At 39.3% G+C, this 27,313-nt stretch overlaps 1 protein-coding gene across 1 annotated transcript; it reads right to left on the bottom strand.

Moving 5' to 3' along the window:
- Positions 1 to 1,158: 1,158 nt before the first annotated feature.
- On the bottom strand, positions 1,159 to 26,618 carry SLC17A5 (solute carrier family 17 member 5). Its single transcript, XM_074581362.1, has 11 exons — positions 26,313 to 26,618; positions 22,102 to 22,298; positions 20,360 to 20,593; positions 19,776 to 19,863; positions 16,880 to 16,966; positions 15,487 to 15,605; positions 14,446 to 14,604; positions 11,857 to 11,989; positions 10,059 to 10,206; positions 4,423 to 4,513; positions 1,159 to 2,857 (listed from the first exon to the last, which is right to left on the bottom strand). The coding sequence occupies exons 1-11, from the start codon at positions 26,371 to 26,373 to the stop codon at positions 2,720 to 2,722; spliced, it is 1,455 nt and encodes a 484-aa protein (XP_074437463.1). The 5' UTR covers positions 26,374 to 26,618; the 3' UTR covers positions 1,159 to 2,719.
- Positions 26,619 to 27,313: the final 695 nt, after the last annotated feature.

Genomic DNA, 27,313 nt, shown 5'->3' with positions numbered 1-27,313 from the left:
GGTTCTTCATCTAATGGAGGGCACAACTTCTTACTCTGGTATACCTGTTAAGACAATGCAGCAAAAAATAACAATCAAAAGTGTTGTTTTTCAGGAAAACAGTCACAACAAAAAAACTGACCAATTTTTGTCAAAAAAAGTTCACACAGGTGAAACTCAAACCCCTTGTTACATCTGAAAATACAGACTATGAGAAATGTTTTTGAAGACATGAAACTGAGTGACAGAGCTGTGCAAACAGGAACACGGCAGTGCAACATAAACTGTACCATGATTAGCAGAAAGTATTCTGACAGCTTTTTCCTACAAGTTTTCCTTTTTGTGCGCATGATGCAAAAAGTTAAAACTTCAGGGTTTTTCTGGTTTCTTTGTTTGTCTGTTAAGTGTTAAGAGCCTTGCTGAATCAAGAGCAAGAACCCCATCCTATGTTTTGATACTTTTAAAAACAAAGTTGGAAATAGTTATGTACTAACTAATAAGGTAATCGTAGCCTGTTGTCTAGAAATAATGTAAGGATTTACAGCAATTTTTTCAGTCTCACTTTTCAAGCTCACTTAAAAGTTACACAGTATACAAAATTAGTATTAATGGTGCATTAGATGAGGAGAAAACAAAATCTAGTACGCTGGTCAAAAATTTGTAGACTTCTTAGTTGCTGATATGCCTAAAACTGATTCAGTTTTAACTGAATCCAGTTCAGTCTCATTTCAGTGATACAGAGAGCATCTACATTCACTTCTACTGCATCAACTCCCTTACGTATCTATTTTTTAATTTTGATAGTCAACTGAACTGTTTTCAAGGAAAAAGACTAAAAGCATGGGCAGCTGAAGTTTCCAACTTCAGAACAGGCGAAATAGCAACCCTGCGCATGTGTTGCCCTGCTCGTGATCTCTAGAAAAGCAAAGGCATAAATTAATTTAATCTATATCCAGAAACTTTTACCAATTTCTGTAAACACAAAGTGAAATTATTCCTTTTAATACAGTGCCAGGTGGAAGATAATACTCACCTGCAAAGATAGACAAGAAACGTCTGAAGCAGGTAATTTTCCAGGAAAATATTAACCATCCCTTAATCCAGTCAACAATCTTGTTCAGCATACTTTGAGAATGGCGTTCTAACTTCAGGGAGGTAGTAATTTTCAACAACAGATGCACATGTAAATATTCATTTATTGTGGAAACACTGAAGATACAATATAGCTTTAACATACTCCCACTGAACAACTACTAATTTAATCTGAACTTCACACTGTTTATTGTGGAAACGCTGCAGACACCAACGCAGATTTAAACACAGTTCCACCATCAGAGAACATGACACTTCAAGGAAGGTCAAAACAAAATGGCTCTTAAAGCTAAAAAGAAGAGGCAGATGCCATTTCCTAGAAATGAAGGAAGGTAGGCTCCACTGGAGCAGCTTTAGTACTGGGCTTTTCTTTTGGATTGGTGGTCAATGAAAAACCCAGAGCCCAGTGATTTTTCTTTTTTACCTAATTGCTCCAATCCAGGAATCTTTGGCACAGGAATTTTCCTTTGCTTTATGACTACAAGATTATTCAGCCATTAGTTCTTAACAAGGCCACTCTTATCATAGACTTCATTTAATCCTACTGTGTGGCATTTAATTGTATGTTGTGCAAAGGATGCTCTTGAGTGTCAAATTCAATGTTGATAGGAGACTAACAGCATCAGGTTATTGCACTAGTTCTTTTTTACTCTACTTTTATCTGACTAACAAACAAGGCTTTTATAGGAGAAAACTGACTTTCCTCATTACTCCCTACACTGGCCTTATTTTATTGCCTTTACGCTGACAAGCTGACAAATGTATCTACACGCAAGAGGAAAGAATTCCACTGCATTGATTTAAAGAGACAAAAGATGAACTGCCAAACCGAAAGTTATTTTAAGGTAAACATGCAGATATTCTATTTCTAGTTCAACTCTTGCACACTGCCTAGATTTAAACCACAGAGTTGCACTGCTTCTTCTTTGCACAGATGAATAAAAATAAGGCCTATTTAAAAAACCTGCACCACAGAGAACAGTAACACGTGGCTTATTCTGTCAGTCACAATGGTACATTTTACTTCCTCATTGCTCTGTATCGATCCTGAATCTGTATTCATGAAGCAGGGAATGTTTATATATTGAAAACTTGTGCATAAAAAGAATAAAATCATGTGTGCGTTTCTCACAGATGAAATAAAAGCATTATAAAAGATTGTAGAAAACTAGAGCTCTTCTAGAGTTGTAAACAGCAAAAAACCTATTAATCTCATCATGGAAATCAAAACACTTTTTTTGGGTACAATTCTTTGCATGCCATTCCTCCTTTTAGTGCTACATGACCACTTTGCTTTTTCCTCTCATTTTCAGTACCAAAAAACATCTGCCTACACATTAATTCAGAAAATATTAATTAAAACCTGGAAAGAATTGGAGCCTAGCACACCGATTTAAAATGTTGTCTCTGATCATATATTTGATATCAAGTCCTAGCATGAAACTATTATATTTAATCAAAATAGTTTCTTGTTAGGAAATAGCACACATATGCTGTCAAATGATTTTCAGTACAAAAGATACACAGATAAAATAGTTTAACTGAAAAGCTCTGAAGACTCCTAGGCATCAGTAGGGAAGGCACTTTTCCGGTCACATAATTATAGCACATTGGGATTCAGCACAGCTTTGGTATTTCAGCATGTCCTTCAGTTTCTATGCAAGTGATATCCACTGACTGCCCAGTCCTGAACTTCTCCACTTGCAAATAATGCAAAGAAAATTGCTCCAAATAGATTAATAGAAGCAGCAATATAGAAAACAGTCTGCCATTCTCCCACAGTATTCTGTCAAAAGGGGGAAAGAAAGAAAAAAAAAGATGCAGTCAATTTGCAACTCCACACTGAAGTAAAAGTAATTTTAAAACTGACACTACATGCCTTGACTATTCAAATGTAAATGCTATTCAGCATGATTTCATAGCAATATAAAAGCACAATAAACATAAAAGATCAAATGATCAGTCCAGTCAACTTCAGTTTAATAATACATCTTACACAGATAGTCCTATCAGAATTGCATTAGACTATCTGGATCAGTTTATAATCTGCGATGCAGAACCTTTATACCAAAATTCGCATTTGCACAAAGGCTACACAGACTCACAGAGAATGTCACTATAAGGGGAAAACACTACTTTGCTTTCAGGTCAGGTGATGCAAGAGCTGAAGTGCTCTGCACTATGCAAAAAGCTATTCTTAATGACTACTACGTGGATATTTCAGAATCATAAGCTTTTTATCCCAAACGGGGTAGCCATCTTTACCCAGATTTCCAGAAGAATCCTTTAAACTCTGGTATTTAAGAAAGGCCTTAAGACATGGGTAGCAAAGAACTGAGGTTTGCTTTGGTTTTTTGTTCTTTCCTTTTCTTTCTAAATAGAGAGTAATATCTGTAGATGTTTTAAGGCTTTTTTTTTCTTTTTCTTTTTTTTTTTTTTTTAATTCCAGATGACTACCATAACAAGCCTGTGAATGATCTTACTACAAAAACAGAATAATACCAGAACAGTGCATTAGTACGGGGGAAAAAAACCCAAACAAGCCAAACAAAAAAAAAATCCTACTTGTTAAGATGCCTGGAAGACCCAATTTGTTTGGATTCATGTATTAGTGAATATATTCATATTATTTTTATGGAAATTATTGGAGTGATCACAACTGCAAAAATTCAACTTCATCAATAAACTTACTTTTCCCATCTTCCTTTCTTAAAAGATTTTAGAATAATTCATATAGTTGATTTTAAAAAAAAATAATAAAATATATCTAACAACTCCTTGATCCCTCTTTCTACTACAAATCACCCTTTGACTAAACCATCTCGAAGTCAAATCTAACAGTTAGGTGTCTTGAGAAACTAACACAGCTTAGAACGTCCTAATCCTGTAATATACACATGAAGGGATGCATTATAAAACCCCACACATTTGAATCTAGTTTCTCACTCACCTGACAAATGCTGACCTTACAACTCAACACACTCAGTGAGAGACTGATTTTAGAAAAACGAGTAAGAGCTTGTCTTAATTTGCTAAAATAATACCACAACTGTCTCATCTAGTTGGCATTTTAACAGTTTTACTGTAATAAAAACATATTCATTTTACTCCTAGAGAATACAAGTGGTGAGTCACTAAAATTTTAAAGTCCTACACAGGCCTTCGATTTTGCCTCTATTTTTGTGATCCAAATCAGAAGAATAAAGGCTAGGAATTAAGTCATTGACAGCAATGGAACAGTACGACTTACAGGTATAACCCAGATTTCATTTAATGACTACAGACTTGAGAAGACAGAATTTTAATTCAATGGAGATAAAAATACAATGGAAAAATAGTAAGCAGACTTACATTTTGAGTGAGGTTCTTGGCAATAACTGGCCCCACCATTCCTGGGATAGTGGCAAAAGAATTTGTGATCCCAAGGAGAATTCCAGCATACCTGCAAGAGAAATTGTTAACAACACTTATTAACTTATCCTGCTTATCAGTGATGGAAAACAATTTTGCCTAACCTGATCACATAGGCCTCATCTTGATCACACAGACAAATTAAAACACAAATATTCCAGTGCGAATGGCTTGCTTTTATTCTAGTAACAACTCACTGACAACTTGGTACATATGTCTCTATTTTCCAGAGGCTAGTTATGGAATTTAGCTTCAATTACTCATGGCCTTGCTCAGGATCCATAATCCAAACCCACATCCCCTTTGCTAAGCCACAACCAAACTGTCTGGAGCAGATCCATCAGAGAAGTTAGAAAATAAATGTTGCATACCTTGAAGTGGAAAGACAACAAGGAGTATGTCATTGCTGTTTGGCAACAGAAAGAGTTGGTTCAGGTATCATTGCTAAAAACGCGTCTGCCAAGAATGCAATATCACCAGTGTGGATGGATATCCCCACTTACACTACAGAGCATATGTTCCAAAGACTTGAGTTCAGAGCACTTCAGCAGTCCTTCCCTTTAGCTTTCTGTGGGTCAAGGCCAATGGGAAACTGGTCTGACTTAACTAGTTTTACTGGTTGCCATTCCTGCAGCTCCCTGTTCCATGAGCGTGTTGCTCTACCACACACACGTGCATGCATATGCACCAGCAGCCATAAAAACTTACTGGGAAAAGCTGGTAACTTGCTTAATATCTGAGTCTCAGCATGTCATCTCTAGGCAATTAAAGATCTCTCTCATAGGAGTGTTGCAATACTGAAAGATCATGTTTGAAACTGCACCACAAGCACAGACTTGTGAGAGAGACTGAAGAGAACTAAGAGCTAGACATTCTACAGCGGAGCTTGACCTTCCAACCACCAGAGCACAGATCCCTGTGATTCAGATTTTCAAGGTGGATTTCCTGGCTGAAAAAATCATACAAAGTAGTCATAGTTGCAGTTTACCACAGCAGAAAGGAGTTACTTCCCCCCAGTGATCATTTTAGCCTGTTTAGCAGAGTGAAATCATGTCCTCACTGATTTTAACATAACAGAAATATGATTTCATCTCTAAAGACAGATGCATAGCTTTGACATTTTAGGTACCAAAACCGGAGAATTCAACCATACAGCATTGTTATAAAAGGTTGTGATATGTCTATCCAGTCCAATGACATTAGAGAAACATATGTTTTTTCCTGAGAAAGAGAATCAATTATCTAGCCCACTAGTTGATTTTTTCTTGAAAGTCAACACCATATATCAGTTTAAAGCATGGCAACGTATTTTAGACTGAGCTCCAATGCCTTAATTAAAACGATTTTTATTTTTTGCAAACGTAGCATGTAGTCATCTTATCTCAGAAAGTATTTAAGAATTAAGAGGCCTTTATGAAGCGGAATGTGAAAGTGTAAAAGTTTCCCTTAGGCAGATAAGCACATATAGCAAAACTCCATTTAAAGCCTTTAAGTGGAAGCAAATGCATTTTGCCTTCAATATGTTTAAGCATTACAGTACTGCTAACACACACTTTCAAAACTAAACATAGTTTAATAGACTCCCTGGTCACCAAAGATCTTTGGCGACCAATGGCTGGCTAAATGCTTCTGGTTATACCCTGCGTTTCTGACATAGACTGCGTTCTTGATAACGCTTGCTGTTTGATGCAGATAACTGCTATGCCACTCCCTCAGCACAGCGGAGACTCCCATATGAAATGGGAAAGCAGAAAGTGACATGTCTGTAGAGCAAGACTAATAGTAAGCTGTTGGTCACGTTCTTATGGCATAGCAGGGATAACCAAATACAAATCAACTTGCAGAGCATTAAGTAGTAAAATCAAGAGTAAAAACATCAGATATGTGAAGTGTTGAGTGTATAATAGGGCCACAGGACAAATATGAGGGCTCACGGGAACAGCAATACCAAAAATTGTAATCATGGCAACATATTGATGTAGATTTAAAGAGCTAGAATAGAACACATTTTCCCCACAAGAACAATCTTGTCTCCCTCCGATCCCCGACCCTCTCCAATTCCATACACTGATAGCATAATAAATACATGTTAAAAAACAAAACCACATAGCAAATATTGTTTTTCATTCAGTATCCATATTTTCATTCACTTTTTCCTGTGAATATAATAATTATTTCTTTGGTATAATGCAAGTTTTAGTAGCAACAAGGGACTCTGCTATTCTAGTCAGCATACTTTTAACCAATTAAAATGGGCCTTTAAGTGCATTTTGAAACTGCTTTCAATAATTTCTGGTTATTCCAATATCTTTCAGTAAATAATTAAAAAAAAAAAAATAGAGCTTTGGGTAAACTCTTAACAGAGGTCTACTTCACAATTTTATGCAGACCCCAATTTCAGATTTCTACAGTTATGTCAAACATGTCCTTGAAATTGTGAACATCTGCCTTGGCCATTTCATTCACCAAAGTTCAGAGAGTCACAAAAAGTTAAGTAGGGGGAAAAAAGTCTTCTTTTTCCTTTTGTCTTAGATGTCTTTGTATTTCTGTATTTGAAGAAATTTTTTTTTCCTTTTAAAAGGACATGCCCTTTTCCTTCTCTGTCACCATTTGGACATATTTACCCTGAATTAAAACATGCACGTGCTAAATAGAGAATCACCGATTTCAAGAAAAACAGCATCCACCCTGAACATGTTTCCATCCAGGAAAGTTTTCCCGCGTATGCAGCTGTTCACCTCTAGAGGCAATGCCGGGACAAAGTTCCTGAACTATCAGCAAGACACCTGCCTCTCCTGCACTCATAATCAGCATGTTCCTTCAGCCTCTCTGAGAGGAAAGGAGGGCTACAGGAACTTGCCTGGTTTAAGTGCAGAGGGAATAAAAGCAGTACTTTGTCGAGGGTAGGAAGAATAGAGCAGGATTTGGTCAGAGGGATCAGCAGCAGCTCATGTGGTGAATCTGATTATGCCTGCTGACATGTATCAGCCTCACGTCATGTTATTTCGTTGTGGCTTTTTTCAACACTTAAAAAACTCTGTATACTGTCATATACAAATTCACCCTTGAAATAAACACATTGGAAATTTAAAGTGAAGTATCTCTCAAATTAGAAAACACACACAACATCCTAGTGCTGGAATCTTCAGCCGTCAACCTACATACGTAAGTTTCTTGTGCATCTGCCTCACAGAGGCACACACTGCAGTTGCATGATTTCCTTTTTCCTGTGGCACTCAGAGGACAGGATGAATTGTACTCACTTAATGAGTACCATTTAATATTGTGTTTCACTTCACTTGCTCAATGCGTAGACCCAAGCCTTGCTTTCTGCATGCTGTTCAGCTGTTGGAAGTAAAATTTTAATCATCCCAAATGCTTTCCAGTAGAAGTCTTCACAATATTAATTTATTTTCACAACACTCTTGAGAGATGGGAGTGACAATGTGAAACCTATCCTATAGACAGGAAATGAAAACATAGTCCAAGAATGCGTGTGCCTACTGGATGCTTGATTTGAGATCTTCGGGATCTCACTTTAAGAGTATTTAATAGCATTGTTGTTGCATTCAAAGCACAGCTCCACTGACTTCTGTCTGCTCTCCAAGTGACAGGATTTTTGCAAACCAGAACTTAATAGTTTGAAGAGGCATATGAAAACAAGCAATAAGTCAGCTAGGCCTCGATTATCTCACTGGATCTAATGTTAGCTTCTCAGCTGAGATGTTTAAACTTGGATTCAAGCTACTGCAGACTCTCTTTACATACTATGGTACTCTGAACAAGCCTCAAGAAGCGCCCATCCATCTTCATAACTTAAGAGTCCAGATTCCTAAAGCCAAAGGGTATGAACATGGTCCTCACAGACGATTGCACTAGAGTTTGGTCCAACTGACTTAGCACATGCAAACTCTGTGACAGAGCACTGAAAGGACTGAATTCCCAAGACCGACGTTCAGCTACCTTAAACATGATCCTTCTTTTCTCCTGTAACGCCCTGCCTCAGCCATTACGTGCTCTCCAACTACTACAGCTATGAGGCTTAGGAATGAACACCAGTCTCCCTCTCTATACAACCCTCAGTCATTTCTAGAGCAGGATCCATCCTGTGCACTGAGTGAAGAAAAGGTCCTGTGCAAGGGAATATTACAACAGTGACATACTGTTGTATGTCACGGAGAAAAGGAGGCAAATCAAAACTGCACAGACATCCGAGTTCTGCCATTAAGTACCTTAAAATAGTAATATCTTTTCATGTTAATACTTATGTTTGTATTTTTAGAGACAGAAACATAAAGTAAATAACTCCAACTCTAGCCAACGTTTTACATCTTTAGAAAATTAACTGCTGTAGCTGTGCAAAGCTAAGCTTGAAACAGAAGTTGTACAATGACCCCATAATACTCCAGACGCACTGCTAAATAATTAAATTCATAACTCCACTTGATTTGAAACAAAGTTCATCACAGAAGCTATTCTTTCTTTTATATTCAATTCATAGTACAAGCTGTTTACAGCTGGCCACTGACATCTTCCCTCTTGCTTGCTACCTAATCTCACATGCCAAGATTAATTGGGCTCCCACTATTTCATATCCGTCTGTTAAGTCAAAACTCGTCCTTTGTTGTGGACATGACCACCATCCTTCCAGTTACCAAAGCCTGGATGCTATCTCCTTTGGACCTGATGTCTCCCACATAAGCTGTCCAGATCTTATGGATTTTTTCCTAGGTAACATCTCTACAAAATGTTTCTTCCTTCTCCACTCACACTTAAACTCTTTTCATCTTACACATTAGTACAGAAACACTTCCTTCTTTGGTCATAAAGTCATTTGACCCTGCTCATATCTACCACAAATAGGTAAATGAATGACAGAGCAAAGTATTTGAATTTTACCAGTGCAAAGAATACTTGTGTGGACTTTAAGAGGTATACACATAGACCCATGCTCCTCAGGAAATTGATGGATCTGTGAGGTTGTGAATTTGAAACACACTGGAGAAATTACATCCTGAAGCCTAATTTACCAGTCTTAAAATTTAGTCATTTAATCTTGTACATACAAGATTCATCATCATCTGCTAACATGTCATAACGAGATTTTGACACCAGTGTATAGAATATATTTTTTCAAACACAAATAATTTGCCTGCATGACCGCATTTAAATATGGTTATGTTTATGCTAAAAGTTGATGGTTCTGATGGAAAAGTTTAAAAGGGCAAAACACTTAATTGTATTGCACTGTTCCAATCCTATTAGGATCCTATTAGGATCATTAATCAAATAGGAAAAAAACCCCAGTAAATATAATTACAGAAATTATATTATTTATTACTGCAGGATCAAAAATTGAGTTATTCTAAACTGTTGCTCATATCATATCCCCTGCCAAACTTGCACTTTTTGCAAAAGCAGTGCTTAAAATTGTAAACCTTAGTCACTGTCAGTGTTTATATTCCGGGTCTGTACAGCACATGGTCCATAACTAAATCTACCAGGCACCCCAGCAATACAAAAAAAGTGGTCATTAATGTATCACGTGCACTACCAAAAGCTTCAACAATACTTACGAAGGTGCTATGTCCAGGTGGTTGATACTGTAGCCAGATGTACAAAATCCTCCTAGTGTTGTTGATATGGTCACAAATGCAACAGCCAGTGCGTAGTTGCAGCCTATGAATCCAGCTGCTACTAAGAACACCGCAGGTCCAATCATTCCTTTAAAACAGAAATCTTAGAATCAATGGACTTTTAACAGGAGAGACGTTAAGAGACACCAAGCTGTGTACCCATTTTCTATACAACTTTCACCACCACCTAGTGTGCAGAATCCAGTACTGCATTACATGCATTAACTGGGCCTGTGAGGAAGAGCAGATGGGTTGCAAACCTGTTGCTGCCTCAGGAGATGGTAGCCAGATCATAAAAATCCCACTCTAGCTGCAAAGAAGAAACTTCAGCTAGACAAAAAAAAAAATTAACAAAAATCAACAGATACTGAAATTGGTCTCACAAATTAATTGTATTTATTGGTATAAAAATAATAGAAGCCACACTGACACTGGTAGGTGAATAGTGCACTGCAAAGAAGTTATCCCCATTTAACTCTCCATGTTTCAGAAGCAAACAGTGACTTCTGCAGATAATAATAAAGTAGAGCTGGAAGGGTTCATACAAATACATGTGTGTATATATATATATGTATATTTCTCCTTCATGTTCACAAGATCTGAACATCTGGTATATCTATACTGGAGCCTGCTGTACAATTTAGAGAACCCAGGCTAACTTTAGAGACGCTACATCAGAGATGCTACATCAGGTACTGGAAACAGCTCAGCAGCTGTCATGAGCTAATGCACGCTGCTTCCTGCCTGCAGTGAACTTTGGTACCAATTTCCTGGTACCAGAGTTGGCCATTCACATGACCTCATCATGATCTCTGAAAACAGCTCCAAGTACATGCTTTTGTTGATGAACCCAACCTAAGAGTCCTGCTTTTCCTAACACAACAGCATGTTTCCCTCTCAGTTGTACATACTTGGGTGTGAGGCCTTGCAGTAAACTGGATCACTAAAATGGTGTAGGTTTAAAATATAAAAAATGCTTGAGAGTTTATTATAAGAGCTGAATCAGCAGAATTGAGAAGGCAGCAAGGATGGGCATACATCAAGCAAATTGCAACTTGTGGGGATCTGTGACTAATCTCTTCTCTCCCTTCTCTCCTTCTTTCGTCTGCACCCTCTTTTAATCAGCAATCAACTTCTCCTTCCTAAATACAGCCTTTTACCTGTATTTGTTAAAAACCTAATCTTGTCGATCTCTTGGTGATTTCAGATCATCTCTCCTCCCAATTGGTCAAGACCATTTTGGATTCGCTTTGGTCCTCCTCCCTGGTAGCAACTGTAAATTTTGCAAGTGTATTACTATTTGCTTACTTAAGCCTTAAATAAACAAGACACTGAACAACACAGGGCTGGGAATAGGCTCATGCAGACCAATACCTTGTCTCAGTTTGAGAAAGCCATTCATAAGGTATCAATCTATCAAGCAATTATCACCACTTTAATGGTGATTCTACCTGACCATCTATTCAACCAGGTTGCTTGTAAGAATGACATCTCTTGACCTAAACAAAACTTTTGGCAATCTCTTATTGTTCTTTTATCCAATAGGCCTACTTTTTTTTTATGGAAAAAGACAGGATTTACTCTTGATAGATTTATGTACAAATAAAGCTGCTCCTCTCAAGTCACGCACAATCCTGCCTAATGTCACAGCAGAATGTCACATTACTCTCCCAAACCCTTCATTTCTCCCAGACTGATACTACAATATGTTCCAAACAGAGATGATACTTGCACCTACCTATTAGGGTGAAACATTTGCGAACACAAACAGTGGAGAAGGTCTGTTTTTCCCGTAAATAATCAGCAATTTGCCCAGACAGTATTATACATAACCAGCAGCCAAAATAAGGTAGGGCAGATAAAAACCCATTCTGTCAAAGAGATAAATAAGACAGTTAAAACACTGAAATGACAATTCAATATACTAAAAAAATCACTTGTACTGAAGCATTAACAGAGACTGAACCGGAGGTGTCAAAACCATCTATTCACATAACTCTTGTTGGTACTGCCATAAGAGAGAAACCTATGCATAGAAAAAGCAAAGCAATTTAAAGATACCAGTGTGTAAACTCTCCATTGCATGACTTAATCCATAACTACCAATGCAGCCAGACAAAAACCACAAAGGTTTAAATCAGCAACTGGGTTCAGGAAAAAGAAAACTATACACAAAGGTATCTTGTGGACATTAACCTGATCATGCAAGTTTCCAGAAACACCAATTTCAAGTAGGACAGGCTATTGAGTGAGTCACTAAAGTAAGTGGAAGCTGTAAATATTATTCAGAATTTTGGAAGCTATGTGGAATCTCAGTGGTTTGTACTACTATAACTCTTCAACATTATATTATCCCATATCTGTCTGCTGAAATAACTGAATCAGATGCTGGCTGTAATCAGAGACAAGATACAGAACTAGGACTTTCATCAGATCCAGGCTGGACATCCTATGATCCCAAAGCAAAGCTATTATTCGGGACCTGAGATTACTTATGCTGAAGTCACACGTTAACTCCCATTACTTTAAACAAGAGCTGTTTAGAGATTTCTGCCTGATTCTGCATGTTTTTCTGATAAGGGGAAACAAACTATGAAGCTGCACAAGTTTACAGCCTTTATATACAATTATGGATAACTACTGATAACAGAGCTATAATTTGACATAACCTGTGATTAAAAAGAGTTACTTGGATAGCTATTGAATAGAAATATTCTAATGTTTATATAATATTATATAATGTACATTTGCCAAAGAAGAAGCGAAAGCTTCCCCAGGAAATTTAATTTGAAACAAGACCAGAAACACAACCCCACCTGCAATCAACTCTATCAGCACTCACATATGCTGCCTGTTGGGTTTCAATGCTCAGCTTTCAAAAGCAGGAAGTAAAATTTTGAGAAATAGAAAATAGTCTCACAGTAATTAAAAAAAAACAACTTTTGAAGCACTGTTCAAAGACACAGCATTATTTTTAACCAATCCTTTTATTATAGGATAGAAACTGGTGGACTACACAATAGCAACTGTACAATATTTTAAACAGTAACGCTATTTCCATCTAAATGTGTGGCAACAAAGTTAGAGCAACACTATTATGCAAGCTTTTTTTTTTTTTTAAAAAAAAAACAACTGTCAGTACTCTAAGTGACTCCAAAAAGAAGAAATATAACACAGAGACATAGGGAACTACTTCACAGCAGAACCTGTTAGCATTTCATGCAATGATGTTTTACAAAACACATGCAATTGAGGGCTGTGGTAGCAAATGACTTCTGCAGGTATTCCCTCAAGGGAATAATAAGGAACACAACCAACAACTTCAGCTAGTTTTTTGCAGACGTTTTGCAGCTTGCCCTACTGCAACCTTCTCTTCTAATGCTGAGATTCCCCATCTTTTTGTCCCAAGATTGCTGTCATTGCCACTTCCTTGCATGGTGTGCATCTTCAGTTTGCTCTACACCAGTCTCATGTGTTAAACCAGGAAAAGACAATGCTAAACTTCTTGAAATTTCATAGCACCTTTTTATTTGAACTGCATCAGCTTCACCAGGTAAACTATGCTATCACCAAAACTTTCTCATTAAACAAAGACCAGTACAGTGAAGTAATTGCTATAAATAAGAACGTTCCATCCCCCAGCCTCTGTATTTTTCCCCTAATAATTTAATTTTTAAAAATTTCCTTGAAAAGCACTATTTCTGGATCTTAGGACTATGATTTTCTTTCATCCTACTTACCTTACTAAAAAATTATATTTTACCTCTGCTGCTCATTGAGGAAAGTGACAACTTGGAAAGGGATCCAAACAGACTAAAGCTTTCCCCATCCGCTCTCCTTAAAATACTTTCAAAAACGCTACTTGTCCAATGATTTCCTTAGTTTTATTTTTCGTTTTTAACTGGAAATGTTCTCCTTTATGAGTGAGCAACGAAGGAGAAGATAGTATTTCAGAAGCCATAAAACAAGCTATAAAATCTGAAGCAATCATACAAACCATATAACAGAGAAAAATGTTTTCATAGCTATTGTTATAAATCAAAGCAGTTAAAAATGGGTAACATGCATCTTCAACCAGAAAATGAGCTCGAAAGCTAGCATTAAGCTAAATGTCAAATTCATCCTGAAAAAAAAGTGGAAATTACAAGGCAGGCAACATTCTTCATGTATCTGCTTGATTGTGGGGATTTTTTTTACCATTTCCCAACTATACATTTACATTCCAAAGCTCTTAAACAGGTTGCTCTATTCTAAACAGCAGGGAAGATCTCTGTTATTTCATTTCTTTAATTCAGAAGAAAGTGACTATATTTTTTGTTTATCTCACCTCCTGTGCATCAAACCGCAGGATCTCCTTCATGTACGTGGGCAAGAGCGTAAGAAGTGTATAGAAAGTCCAGTTATAAGAGAAGTGTGCCACAACAATAGCCCAGAGTGGAAGGGACTCCAGCATAGGTCTCCAGGGGACGGATTTCTGTGTAGAAAGCTAGCAAGCAGGAGGCAGAGAAAAAGGGAAGAGAAAGCGTGATCAGGATATCGACATTTACTAAATACAGTGTTTTGATTCTACCCAAATCTATGCTGACCGTTCATTCTGAAGGGCATAAAAAGAGTCTCAGTCAATAGACGCAAGTCATCAGCAATAAATGAATGAATTATTGTGTTCAGTTCTCACTGAAAGTATACTAGTGTATGTTACTGCTCCGTTGTTTACTATTGCAAAGTAACCCAATTACTATTATGTTTTGTAATCAGAATTTGAAAAAGCATGCCTGCTTTTGTTGAGATTTGTTGCTTCCTGCTTTTACTATAAATGGTTAAATATTTAAAGTCACACCTTATGTGTTTATTTAGGTGAATCTTTCCTACTCAATCCTAGATATTAACTTTGGTCTCTCAGCCAGCTTCACAGGTTGTAAATACATATCCTTGGTCACAGGAATAAACTCCTAGGCACGCTTTAGGAAAAGGTTCATTAGCATTTTCAAAATATTTTCTCTGCAAACAGTAATCTCTTTCTTACTCTAGAAGACACATTGAAAAAAAGTTGTGTAAAGTTGTATTGCAAATTTTAAAGACATTATACAGGTCTGCATCTAGTTTATAAAGAGAAGTAATAGACTTGAGCTTTTTATGTAAAAAGTACTGCAACAACATCTGTGACAAAAGGCATTATTATAAATGCTTTGGTTGATTACCGATTGTTCCTCACTTATACAACTGCATTGTGTTTTTTAATTTTTTGTTTGAGAAATTCTGCCCTATCTTGGATTAAGGATGTTTTTCTACACATCAACAGAGTGTGACGCTAATGACAATATTTTGATTTATATTCTTACGTAAGTATGACTATCCCAAAGTGCTGTACCTGATCTTTTAGAGAAGAGAGTATATATTCTTTTTCAGCAAATGAAATGCTGCTGTGAGTTTCTGGTGTATCACTAACCAACCACATCCAGAAGAAGAACCATAATACACCAAGCGCACCTATTGTTGGGAAAAGATGGGTGAAGAGATAGAAACAAAAACATAAGCAATTATATTGAGTGAACAACCCTCTCAGATGACTTAGAAAAATAATGTTCTTTAAAATTATATTAGAGTATTTGGAAAAAAACTTTCTATCCACTTACAGACAGTAAGTGGCTTTCCCAAAGTGGCTTAACAATGCACATTTAGAGGTAATAAACAATAAGAGGACTAATCCGGAAAGTGGGTTTTTTTGTGGTTTGTTGGTTGTTTTTTTTTTCCCCCTTTTCTTTTTTTTTTTTCCTTCCTCTTGGGAGCTTCTCATACAGCAAGAAAGTTGCATACCCATACATATTGTATTTTTGTCAGTCACATGGAACAGCCACAAAGGATATGGCTCACACAGAGGAAATAAAAATTCACTTTAAGTTTAATCACAAAAAAATACTTTGTGCACATATACAGAATATCACTACAAACAGCTTAACTGACGTACCGATCCTCCTTTTGTTTAAGCCAAATCCCATCTGAAAAAGGTAACTTTTTCAGTCCAAATCAACTGTACTTTTATATAACATTGTAACTTATTTCATTTTGTCCAATTCTTTGTATTGAATACTTTTTATTTATACAAAAATTGGAGAATTGGAGGTAGATTTGTTAAGGAAAGTGTAACCCTTGTCTTTTATTCTGATTCTGCCTTCCCCATGCAGAATATGAAACAGCTCAGACATGTAAAACAACCCATAAAAATCATCAGTTAGATCTATGACATGCTGTTAGAAAGTGTTCTCTGTGTTTGAGCTTCTTCTAGAACATAACTCACAGTAAACACGCTATGCCTTGCATTTTGGGCATTCCTCTAGGGTCCCTGTGACTGCTAGAGAGACTTTCCACACAATTTTCATTTCGAGCAGCAGCAACCTTTCACATATTCTTTCATTCAGAGTAGAAGTTTGTTCCCGGGATTAAAGTTATTAACTCAATTTCACACTTCAAACAAGAAATTTCAGCTTATTGTTTCCAAGTGGTGGGAGAGATAAGAGCATTTGACTTGTACCAGCTTTTGTCCAACTCAGAAACGGCTTTGCTCATTGGAAGAAAAGCTTATATAGCCACACACAGGAATCTACTTAACCTTAAATATCTCTAATTTCCCAGGAGGAATAAAATAGCAACCCTACATGTCAAACACATTTTTAAAGCTTAGAATAAGTTTTATAATATACCATGCTTTTCAAAGAGAATATGGATTTTACTTTTAATAATTAAAAAAACCCACCGACACTTACCAAAAATGTAAAACACATAAACCCAGTTCATATAATAGCAGATTAAACCAGACAGTGGCAGAGAGACAACAGTTCCCAGCTGTGCACCTACCAGAAGAAAGCAAAACAAAATGGAAAAAACAATAACTAGATCTCCTATGGACCCCTTAGACTAAATGGCATTTCACAGTTATTTTATTTTATTTTTCTGTAATTAATCACGCAGAGAAGACTTGTCACCACCACTAGAGGGCTGGCATTTCGTCTTAAAGAAACAGGCACAATAAGCTGCTTTGGAGCTCCACGTACACTGAGCCACAAAGCCTTAAGCATCCAAAATTGCAAGCAAAATGCAATAAAAGATGGGCATTCTTGGCATATTCATCTACAATAAAGTGATGGCTCTAGTACATCCAAAACAATGTAAATTGGTCAACTGCCATTGCTGGAAAACAAGAGAGAGCTGACCAAAGTACAGTTAAGGACTTGGAGGGGGGGGGGGCGGGGGGGGGAAGCAATACTCTTACTTGATATAATCAACTTGCATTTCTCATAGCTCCTACTAGCTCCAAAGAAACAGGAAGGAATGCTGGTAACAAGAGACAGAAGGCATCCATATAACCATCAAGTTCAAACCTCATGGTCCCTGAATTTGACAGGGTGCAGTATCAGGCAAGGAAGAAGGGAAAGATGAGCAGATTCCAATTCAGATACAAGCCAAAAGAAGGAAAGAACTATTCTTGAGTTTATAATTCAATGCACATTTTGCAAAGTATGGCAGGTTCCCCGCTCCTGCCCCAAATCTACACCAGAAACCCAACCCATATTATTTACACACTTAGGAACTCTAGTGGTGATAAATAGTAGACCTTGTCTCTCAATGTTAGTTATACAACCACTTCTCCAAACCTAATCTCAAATGAGAAAGCATTATATTATCTTGGCACGCTGGCTACCTAGATTCCATCTTCATAGAAACAATTTTTATTTGAGGCAGAAAGCGTTAACCATGGACAACAAAACCACATACTTCATGCAAAATATAAATCAAAATAACAACTACATATAACCTCAATTATATGTTCTCTTGGAAAATCAACATGATGGTGATTAAATAAACCACAGACCACATGAGTGCCAACCATGAAAATGTGGCGAAAAGGAAACACTCTGCTAAGTTTACACAAGATGCCTTATCCATCCATGACTGATAACAACTGGCAGTTCAAGGTCACAGCCTCTTCTCGATAGTACACTAGCATGTAGTTTCACAAGATACAAAAGGACAGTTTAAAAGCTCCCAATTGTTAAATGCAGTAGATGTCAATCCCAAGTCTGTGCTCTCTGCTTAACTTGCGTGCTGGTTCTCACACAAAGATTTCTTTTAAAGCAGATTTAATTCACTAATATGGCAGAAAACAGATACAAAAGGAAAAAAAGGAAAAAGCTTTCTGTTGCATTTGGTGTTGAAAGTGGCTCACGGAAGGGTCTGATGAGCGCCTGAAATAGCACAAAGGAAGGAATGAGACACTTGGCTAAGAGGGAAGTGAGAAAATGTAAGGAAGAAAGGATTAAGGCTTCATTCCTGTTGGCACAAGTGAGCCACTTGACTGGCTTAGCTGCTGGAGAAACTGTAGCCGCAGTTTACATGGCATACTGCTGTCTTCTTGATGAAGCCCAGGTCAAATAAAAAAAGCTTAATACTAACAAGAGTGAGTAAAACAAACCATTACTTCATTAAGCGAATATAAAATTTGTCATCCTCAAAGAAGTAATATCAATTTTGACGAGTAACTTTAGAAAGCTACATTTTTCACTTGCCCCACAAATACTGCATTGGGCAACGTGACTGCCTAATAAACCCCTAAAACAGATGAAGGCTCAGTAGAGATGGGCAAGAGCAATGTGTCAGTGAAGTTCAGAGAATAACGCAGGGTGTGACTGACCACAGCTGTTGCAAAGAAAGCTGACTTTATCTAAAACAAAGGCCACCCTCTGGTTCCCTTTGTGTTGAGATAAACAGCTATGTCATTTGAGTGGATCAGCTGACAGTATCAACAGTTGAGTGGATCAGACGGTGGTGTAAATGTTTCTCCCTGAGTTCATTAGAAGTGTGACTGTCTCCCTGAGTTAGTGGGACCAGCACAAGGGGAGTGAATATGTGGCTCAGGCCAACACAAACTATAAAAACTAAACTACTAACAACAGAATTTCTAAGAGAACAACAGACTTGAGCTACCTTCAACCCATGTATTCCTATGAGCGTATTGGAGACCATAACACAGGTGTATTGAAATTGCTATATTTTGCTATGTGTTAACTTACATTTGTACTGTGCTTTCAGTATATTCTGTGTCACTCTGCTAAATCAAAAATCCTCTATAACATCAAATATCTTCAAATAAGTAAATGTGATATCAAACATTACACCTTCCACATGTAGAATATCTAAAAGAATCTGGTCAGGGAGTACTGGACTCTGACAAGGAGCTTTTGCAGCAATACCTGGGACACTGGCATTTTCTTCCTTGAGTTCCTCCAAATCCACTTTAGAAACAAAACCCCAAACTAATCAACTCTATCCAGTGATTCTGCCCCAGTTTTTTCTTCCTAATACTAAATCTCCTTTATTTACGGTATCTTCTCTTAATCAGCTTCACAGTAACTCTTTGCACCACTTTATACCAAAGTCAGTCTGAAGTTTATACTTAGTTGCAGATCAATAACTTTTCTCAGGGTTATAAGAGCCATGAATAAATGAAGATAATGAATGCAAAGCAAGATTTAATTCAACATTATGTTTTCCAGATTAAGTGCCGATTAAAATTTATAATATAAATCCCTTTGATTTAAGTCAATCCTCCCTGTTACTGCAGTAAAAATGTATAATCCTGTTATCAGCGTGGGAGTTTCTCACCTGCATATGAAATACTAAGGAGCTTGCTGCGTTCCAGTGGAGGAGCCCAAGACGACCACATTGAATGCATAGCTGGGAAGGTAACACCCTAGAAAATAACGTTACATTCTGTTAACTTTAGAACTGCCTTCAACTTTGCAGGTTTCAAAGCATATTTCATTAAAGAGCAGTAGTACAATCTGTTAGCTTCTTGTTTAGCAAGAAGGCACTTTAAAAAAAGTGTGCAAGGCATAACAGTAAGTAAGCAGAATTAATTTCTACTGCTTTTGATTCTGTATATACTAGAAAAGCTGCAAGAACATAAACAACACTGTTCCGAGCTCCTGGTTTCTGACAAGTGAGAAGGGATAATTCTAGTTTTGTCTCAAGAGTCCTTACAAATAAAACCTTTTTCTTATTCGAAAAACTTAGGCTAAAATATAGGGCAAACTTTTTAATTATTCAAAAAAATTAAAACTAAGCTACTCAAAATGAAACAATACGTATACTACTCCAGCACATCAACACTCACAGGGCCTAATCCCTACAATTTATTAATAAGTGATTCAGATACATTTTCAAGTTACATAGAGAAAAAGGATTACCTCTCCCAGCCCTTCCAAGGCTCTGACAGCTATGAGGTAGCCAACTCCCAAATTTGCAGCTAAGGGAGTAAGCAAGGTGAATACTGAGGTACCAAAAATGCCAAACCCCAGTAACAGCTTCCCTCCAATTTTGCTTGCAAGATATCCTCCTGGAATCTGAGTAATGATATAGCCATAGAAAAAAGAACCAAGGATCCACCCCTGAGTATCAGCATCCCAAGAATACTTTTCACCCTAAAAAGAGAGAAAAACCACAAAATGCAGTCAGTTCAAAACAGCATTTTCTCTGACCATATTTTATTTAATTTTTATCCATCATTTAGTCCTTTACACCTAAATTACAAAACTTTCACAGCCTCCTCCCTAGGGTCTCCTTCCTCTACACACATCTATACTGCAATCAAAGAAGTGCTGAAAGATAATTCAGGTAGTTTACAGTTTGTCCAGACATATCTAGCCCAAGTAAGAAAATCATCACAACATGAAATGTAAGTGCTCGGGCAGTTATCCCTTTTTGAGTTCTAAGCAGCTTGGGTTAAGTGACACGGGTACAGACCACGTAGTCTGCACGAGTGTGAATTCCATGTCTGCGTCACAGGCGTGGACATTCTGTCATGCTCTAGGAAATGGCTTTTCCTGCAGAAAATTTACGGACAGAAAAGCAAACAAGGAGATGCAGATGCTTAAATTTAATACAAAGAAAGTGAGCAGTGAGGGTAGGTGGAAGAATAATAGAATAGTTTGGGCTGGAAGGGACCTTAACGATCATCTAGTTCCAACCCTCAGCGGGATAAGCACAGCAGAGGGAAGATGTCTTACGTTAGCCAACAAAGTAATAGAAGCAAAGACGATCGAGATAAGGAGCCTGAAGCCGTAAAGGAAGTCAGCAAGAAGACATGAACTATTGCTCAATAAAGTGATTTTTAAAGTTTGGGATCACTTCCAAAAGCCCAATTTATGAGCATCTAAATGAGCAGCATACATTTCACGGAAGTGATGAGACAGAATCTTCTTCCCATAAAGTTTGCAGTTATAAATTGCTCATGATAAATAATAAATGACCTCTAAACAAGCAAACAAAATGAAGGCAGGAAGACAGCAGGAGTGCTCAGTAATAAACTTCAATTATAAGGCGAGATGTATGCAAGTCCAAATTCACAAAGTGGTTGTTGGTTTGTTGTTTGGTTTTCGGTTTTTTTAAAGCTTTTTCTGATATCCAACAGTTCTATTCAGTTAAGAAAGGTGATTTTAATGATTACTGGAAGGGAAGTCAGGGATAAAGGATATAAAGACAAGAATAATGATCTGTGAACGAGATCACAGAAGTGAGGAGAAAAATATATTACATGTTAATTTGTAATGAAATTTCATGCCATTGAGACTGTACGAAGAACAGGTAAATACAGACAGTGATGTGAGTTCTGACGCAGATGTAACAGTAGCAGTTGATCACTGGCATATAAAACAGTGAGTCATAGTAGATCTACAAGATTAGCCAATTTGTAAGGACTAGCACAGAAAGGATGTACGTAAAAAACCCTGACCCTAAGCACTACACTTCTAAATTATCTAGTCATTTAAGGCTGTTATTTTTCAGAATAGCTTTAAAGGAACCACTAAAAAGGCCATCTGGTAAAGAGCAGCCTGTTCTTTTGCCAACTAAGCATGAGTCATCAATCACAGATTTCTATTAAAAACACTTTTACATGCCACATTACAGGACAATATGTTTGAGACCTCACCGTTGTGTTGCGAGGAATATTTATGGTGGAGGAATGCTCTGGACATACATTGGAAGTCGTATTCTTTGCTAAACTTATGTTCGGTTCTACCATATCCACCAGAGCAACGCTTAGGTTCACACGTAACGCGTACAGGAGGAAGAACCCAAAAAACGCCAGTAGTGCTAGGTTGTAGCGAGCTGAGCAGCACGCAGGGACTGAAACGAGAGTAAATGAAAAACTTTTGTTTTAACAGAACCTAACAATATCAGAATAACTGATAAGCAGTTTTTACTAATAATCTCAGACATTTATGGGTAAGAAAAAATAGGCAAAAAACAAGCTAATTGTTCTAGTCTTAAGGAGTGTATTCAATGGGTGTAGAGAATGAGGATGGAAAAAGAAAAAAGAAAAAGCCCACTTTTCTACTGATGTGCAAAACAAATGTAATCCTGGTTTAGACCAGTGGTAGCTACCTGCGGAAGCGTAGGGCCTGCAGTGAAAGTGTGGTGCATGGTCTGTGGAAACGGATTTAGAAACATGTTTTTCAAAAGTCCTCTCCAAGATATCGTAATACTTAAGTAGAACTTGACACTAAAAAACCCACAAGATTAGTGGGAAGCCTGTCTCATACGTGAAAACCGTTCAAGAAAAACAGAGTCTTAAAGTAATGTTAAAGAACAGTCACTGAGATTCCAGGCTGTTTTCTAACACAAGTTTTCCTTCTAAAAGTTTGCTTATGAAGGAGTATGCATTTGCTAACAGCTGCCAAACAGAAAACCAGCAGAAAGGGGAACAGCAAACACTGCAGTAACTGTGAAACAACAGCAGTTTCCCTGTTGCTCACTGTGCCTCTGTTCTGCAGTCACCATACAACGATGAAGTTGACAAAGGAAAATAAGTCTTAGACTCAACATAAAATCTGTTTGTGGCACTAAGTTGACTCTGTCAGCTGCTTAAACCCAGATATCAGACTTTGCACTGTAACATGGTTATTGATTCCCTTCTACAGTAGTACACAGCAGCATTTGGCAGAGATCATTTATCAGTACCAGGAGATGCAGATCTGAGTTGAGGTGTAACTTGGCCAGCACATCACCAGTGGCAATAAATTTTGTATCTATACAAAATACAGCTTATAGCTCTGCAGATACTCTTTATGAACTGGGGATGCCCGAACCTACTGAGCAGAATTGTTGAGAAACTACTGAAGAATCTTCTGAATTTACAAATAGTTAGGGGGTGGAGTTTCCCCCCTTGTGAGGAAACTATGGTGCTAACGGAAAATTTTACAACCTGGATATCTGAAACTCCAGGAGGGTTGGGGATCACCACCTGCAGATATTACATCAGTCTACAGCGATCTCATCTTTCTCTGACTATTCAGAATTCAAATTATGAATAGAACAAGTATATCTATGAGCAACAGAAGTGACTGGAGCCTGATCTGCTACTGCAGTGTGTCTCTTCACTGGATTACCTGTTCTGCAATAAGAAGCAAAAAGTATGTTCTGTGGACAAGCTATTTAATGACTCTCTCCTTCCCAGTAACTTCCTATAAACAAGGAATGAGCCTATGTGACTTTGTCTTTTTCAGTGGGGGCACAAACAGAGCCTTTCTGCAAGACTGTATTTTTCATTAAAGTAATAGAACCTTCACACTTTCAAAGTCTCTAACCCTGACCAACTTTATGTCAAGTTCGTTATGGCTGCACGAGTTATTAAAATGACACAAAGAGGCTGTATTTGCTGTTCTTTTAGTAAATGAGTAGTAAGTGAGGCTACTGTACAAACCTGCAAAATGCCTTCCAGACCTGAGTTAATTGCAAGTCTGGCCTCAGCAGCATTTGAAGTTATATCTGATTTTTAAATGCCATGAAGGACAACAGCCAAGATTTTATTGCTTACTTTAAAAAACAATAAGCACCAAGAGCAGGAAGTGCTTACTGTACAAAAACTAGTCAAGCAGCTTCATTGTCCTTTATTGTTGTTTAAAAAGCAATTTGCCTTAAGTAGAAAATGCATAGTCATATAATTTATAACAATGAACATGATTACAGGTAAAGCTTTCCACTGCCTGTATTTGCTGTGGTTAAACAATAACAACAGAAGGCTGAATATCACACTGATGAAGTAACTCCTCCTTGGAAATGCAGAATAACTGGAACATCCAGTATTCTTCCTTTGGAATCCTCTTACTGGTATACACCATGTCTGGAGAGCAAGCTCCACAAAACAGATATGCAAGAACTTAAGATCATTAGTGTCATAAATAAATGATGACTAGTTTATAAAAATAAATGATAAATAGTTCTGATAAATAGTTTATCAGAAAAAAACTAACAAGCATGTAGATCTGCAAGTCTGAAACAAATGGCTGCTAAATTATTGCTTCCCGATCTTTCCACTAAGTGCACTTGCAATACCTAAGAATATTAGATTATGTTAACAGAAGAGAAAATTTGAGAAGATTCCAGATGCGTTTCAGTCACCCACCTCTTCAGGAAATTTCCAGAGTCAGAGAGACACAGAAATTCACTCCACTGCAGTTTAAGGCAGCTAATGATGATGTTCAAGTCCTTACCTTGATTGGTAGTCTCGGGTCCTACATCCATAGTTAATTCTGATTTCAGGGGCATGTTTTATAATACTGTAGCTATAATTCTTAAATTGCAGTTAAAAAAACAGGTCTGTGCTGCAAGTTGCACAGCAGTTAAAGGAAGTTGCTCTTCTGCTGTATTTTTCTTTCCTGGTGACTGAACCACCTCAAGTAGAGAATGATACATTGTGCAAACTTAAGAACATATTGCTTTAATAACTGACTCGAGCTCAAATTTCTCTCTTTCTGGCACTTTGAAGTCATTTTGTTAGCAGCCAGCCCCTCTTGCTGCAGTTAATATGTTTCTCAAGTAGGTTAGAGTATTTTTGCATGGCATAGTGGACAAACTCAGAATCTTACTTTATTCTTTCTAGTTTGTTCTAGGAAACCAAACAGCATAGACAATTCCCTACACACATTAGCTCTGTCATAGAATTGTCTGGGTTGGAAGGGACTTTTACGATCATTGAGTCCAACCATCAACCTAACACTGACAAAACCACCACTAAACCACGTCCCTAAGCACCACGTCTGCCCTTCTTTTACATACCTCCAGGGATGGCAATTCCACCACTTGCCTGGGGATAACCCTTTTGGTGAAGAAATTCTTCCTAATACCCAACCTAAACCTCCCCTGGCACAACTTGAGACCACTTCCTCTTGTCCTATCACCTGTCACTTGGGAGACCACCACCACCTCCTGCACCACCCAGGCAGTTGTAGAGAGCGATAAGGTCTCCCCTCAGCCTCCTTTTCTCCAGACTAAACACCAGCTCCCTCAGCCGCTCCTCATAAGACTTGTTCTCCAGACCCCTCACCAACTTCGTTGCCCTTCTCTGGGCCTGCTCCAGCACCTCAATGTCTTTTTGGTGGTGAGGGACCCAAAACTGGACACAGTGTTTGAGGTGGGGCCTCACCAGTGCTGAGTACAGGGGGATAAGAGCCCTGTCGTTAAGCCCTGTCTCTATAATGACCCTCCTCTACTATAATTATATTTGTGCCACCTTCCTTCCTCTCCACACTTCCATAACAAGCACTTAGTCTTACTCAAATTCTATCTTAAAAATGGAATTCTGCCATAACATTGGTGGACCCCAGCAATTGCTAATAGCCAGGCTGGCATTTAAGTGGGCATTACCCGCTTGTCCTCACTGTGGAGACCCCAAGCCAAGGGCGAGTATTTGCACGGGAATTCCATAACCGGGCCGTTCCCTGCTTTTAGCGCTGAGGACAAACCCCCCCGTCCCTATCAGGGCGCAAGGCCGCGTTTAACCGAACGGCCTCCGGCACCGCCGCCTCCTCAGCGCTCATCGGCGGGAGGTGAAGCCCCGGGCGGCCGTTACCCTGACAGGGGGTCGGCGCGCGCCAGCCCGCAACGGCTGCGGCAGGCGAGGAACCGGCCCGCCCGGACCCCCCAGGGCCGTCCCGCTCTCGGCCCGGGCCCCGCGGCGGCTCCATGGCAACGCGACGCCGCGGCACACGGGGCGCGGCGGGGAGGCGCCGCGGCCAGGCCCGCCCCCTCCCCCCTTCCCGGCGCCGCCGGGCTCCGCGGCCCCGGGCCGGCGGGTCCGCAGCGCGGTGGGAGCCCGGCTGGGCACGGCTGCCCCCGCTGCCGCCTGCCGCTCCCTCTCACCCGTGCCGGGCTGGGACTCCTTCAGCAGCGGGGTGCGGTCCTCTCCCTCCTCGGTCTCCATCTCACTGCCTGCCGCGCTGCGCAGCGCGTCCAGGGCCAGGCCGCCAGCCGCCACCGTTGACAGGACAGAACGGGAGCGCGGCCCACCGCGCCGCAGCCCGCCCGCCCCGCTCTGCCCCGCCGGCGCCGGGCAGCGGCAGCTGCGGCCACGGGCTGGTCATGTGACGCGCGCGAACGGGCGGAAGCGGCCTCAGCCGCCGCGTGGCGCCGCTCCCAACCCGCCCTCGGCGGCCATGTTTGGTGAGGGCAGCGGGCGGGGCGGGGCGGGCTGACAGACGGACACACCGGCAGACAGACACACCGACAGACGGCCCGCCTGCGGGCATCGCCGTGCAGCCTATCCCGACTGCATTGGGAAAAGTTCCTCCTACTGAGGACGAATCTCCTCAGGCGAATCACGCCTTCCCCTCCCAGGGCCGCCTGCTGCTTCCATGACAACCCGGGCAGAATCATAGAATCGTCTGGGTTGGAAGGGACCTTTAAGATCATCGAGTCCAACCATCAACGTAGTACTGCCAAAACCACCACTAAACCATGTCCCTCGGCACTACATCTGGGATGGTGATTCCACCACTTCCCCGGGCAGCCTGTTCCAATGATTGATAACCCTTTTGGTGAAGAAATTTTTCCTAATACCAGTCTAAACCTCCCCTGACACAACTTGAGGCAGTTTCCTCTTGTCCTATCACTTGTTACTAGGGAGAAGAGACTGACCCCCACCTGGCTACACCCTCCTTTCAGGCAGCTGTAGAGAGCGATAAGGTCTCCCCTCAGCCTCCTTTTCTCCAGGCTGGACAACCCCAGCTCCTTCAGCCACCCCTCATAAGACTTGTTCTCCAGACCCCTCGCCAGCTTCACTGCCCTTCTCTGGACACGCTCCAGCACCTCAATGTCTTTTTTTTTGTGGTGAGGGGCCCAAAACTGGACACAGTGTTTGAGGT

Source organism: Larus michahellis, chromosome 3 (genome assembly GCF_964199755.1).
Source record: "Larus michahellis chromosome 3, bLarMic1.1, whole genome shotgun sequence".
Taxonomy (NCBI): domain Eukaryota; kingdom Metazoa; phylum Chordata; class Aves; order Charadriiformes; family Laridae; genus Larus; species Larus michahellis.
The sequence above is the reverse complement of the archived record's forward strand: the minus strand, read 5'-3'. Positions and strand labels throughout refer to the sequence as shown.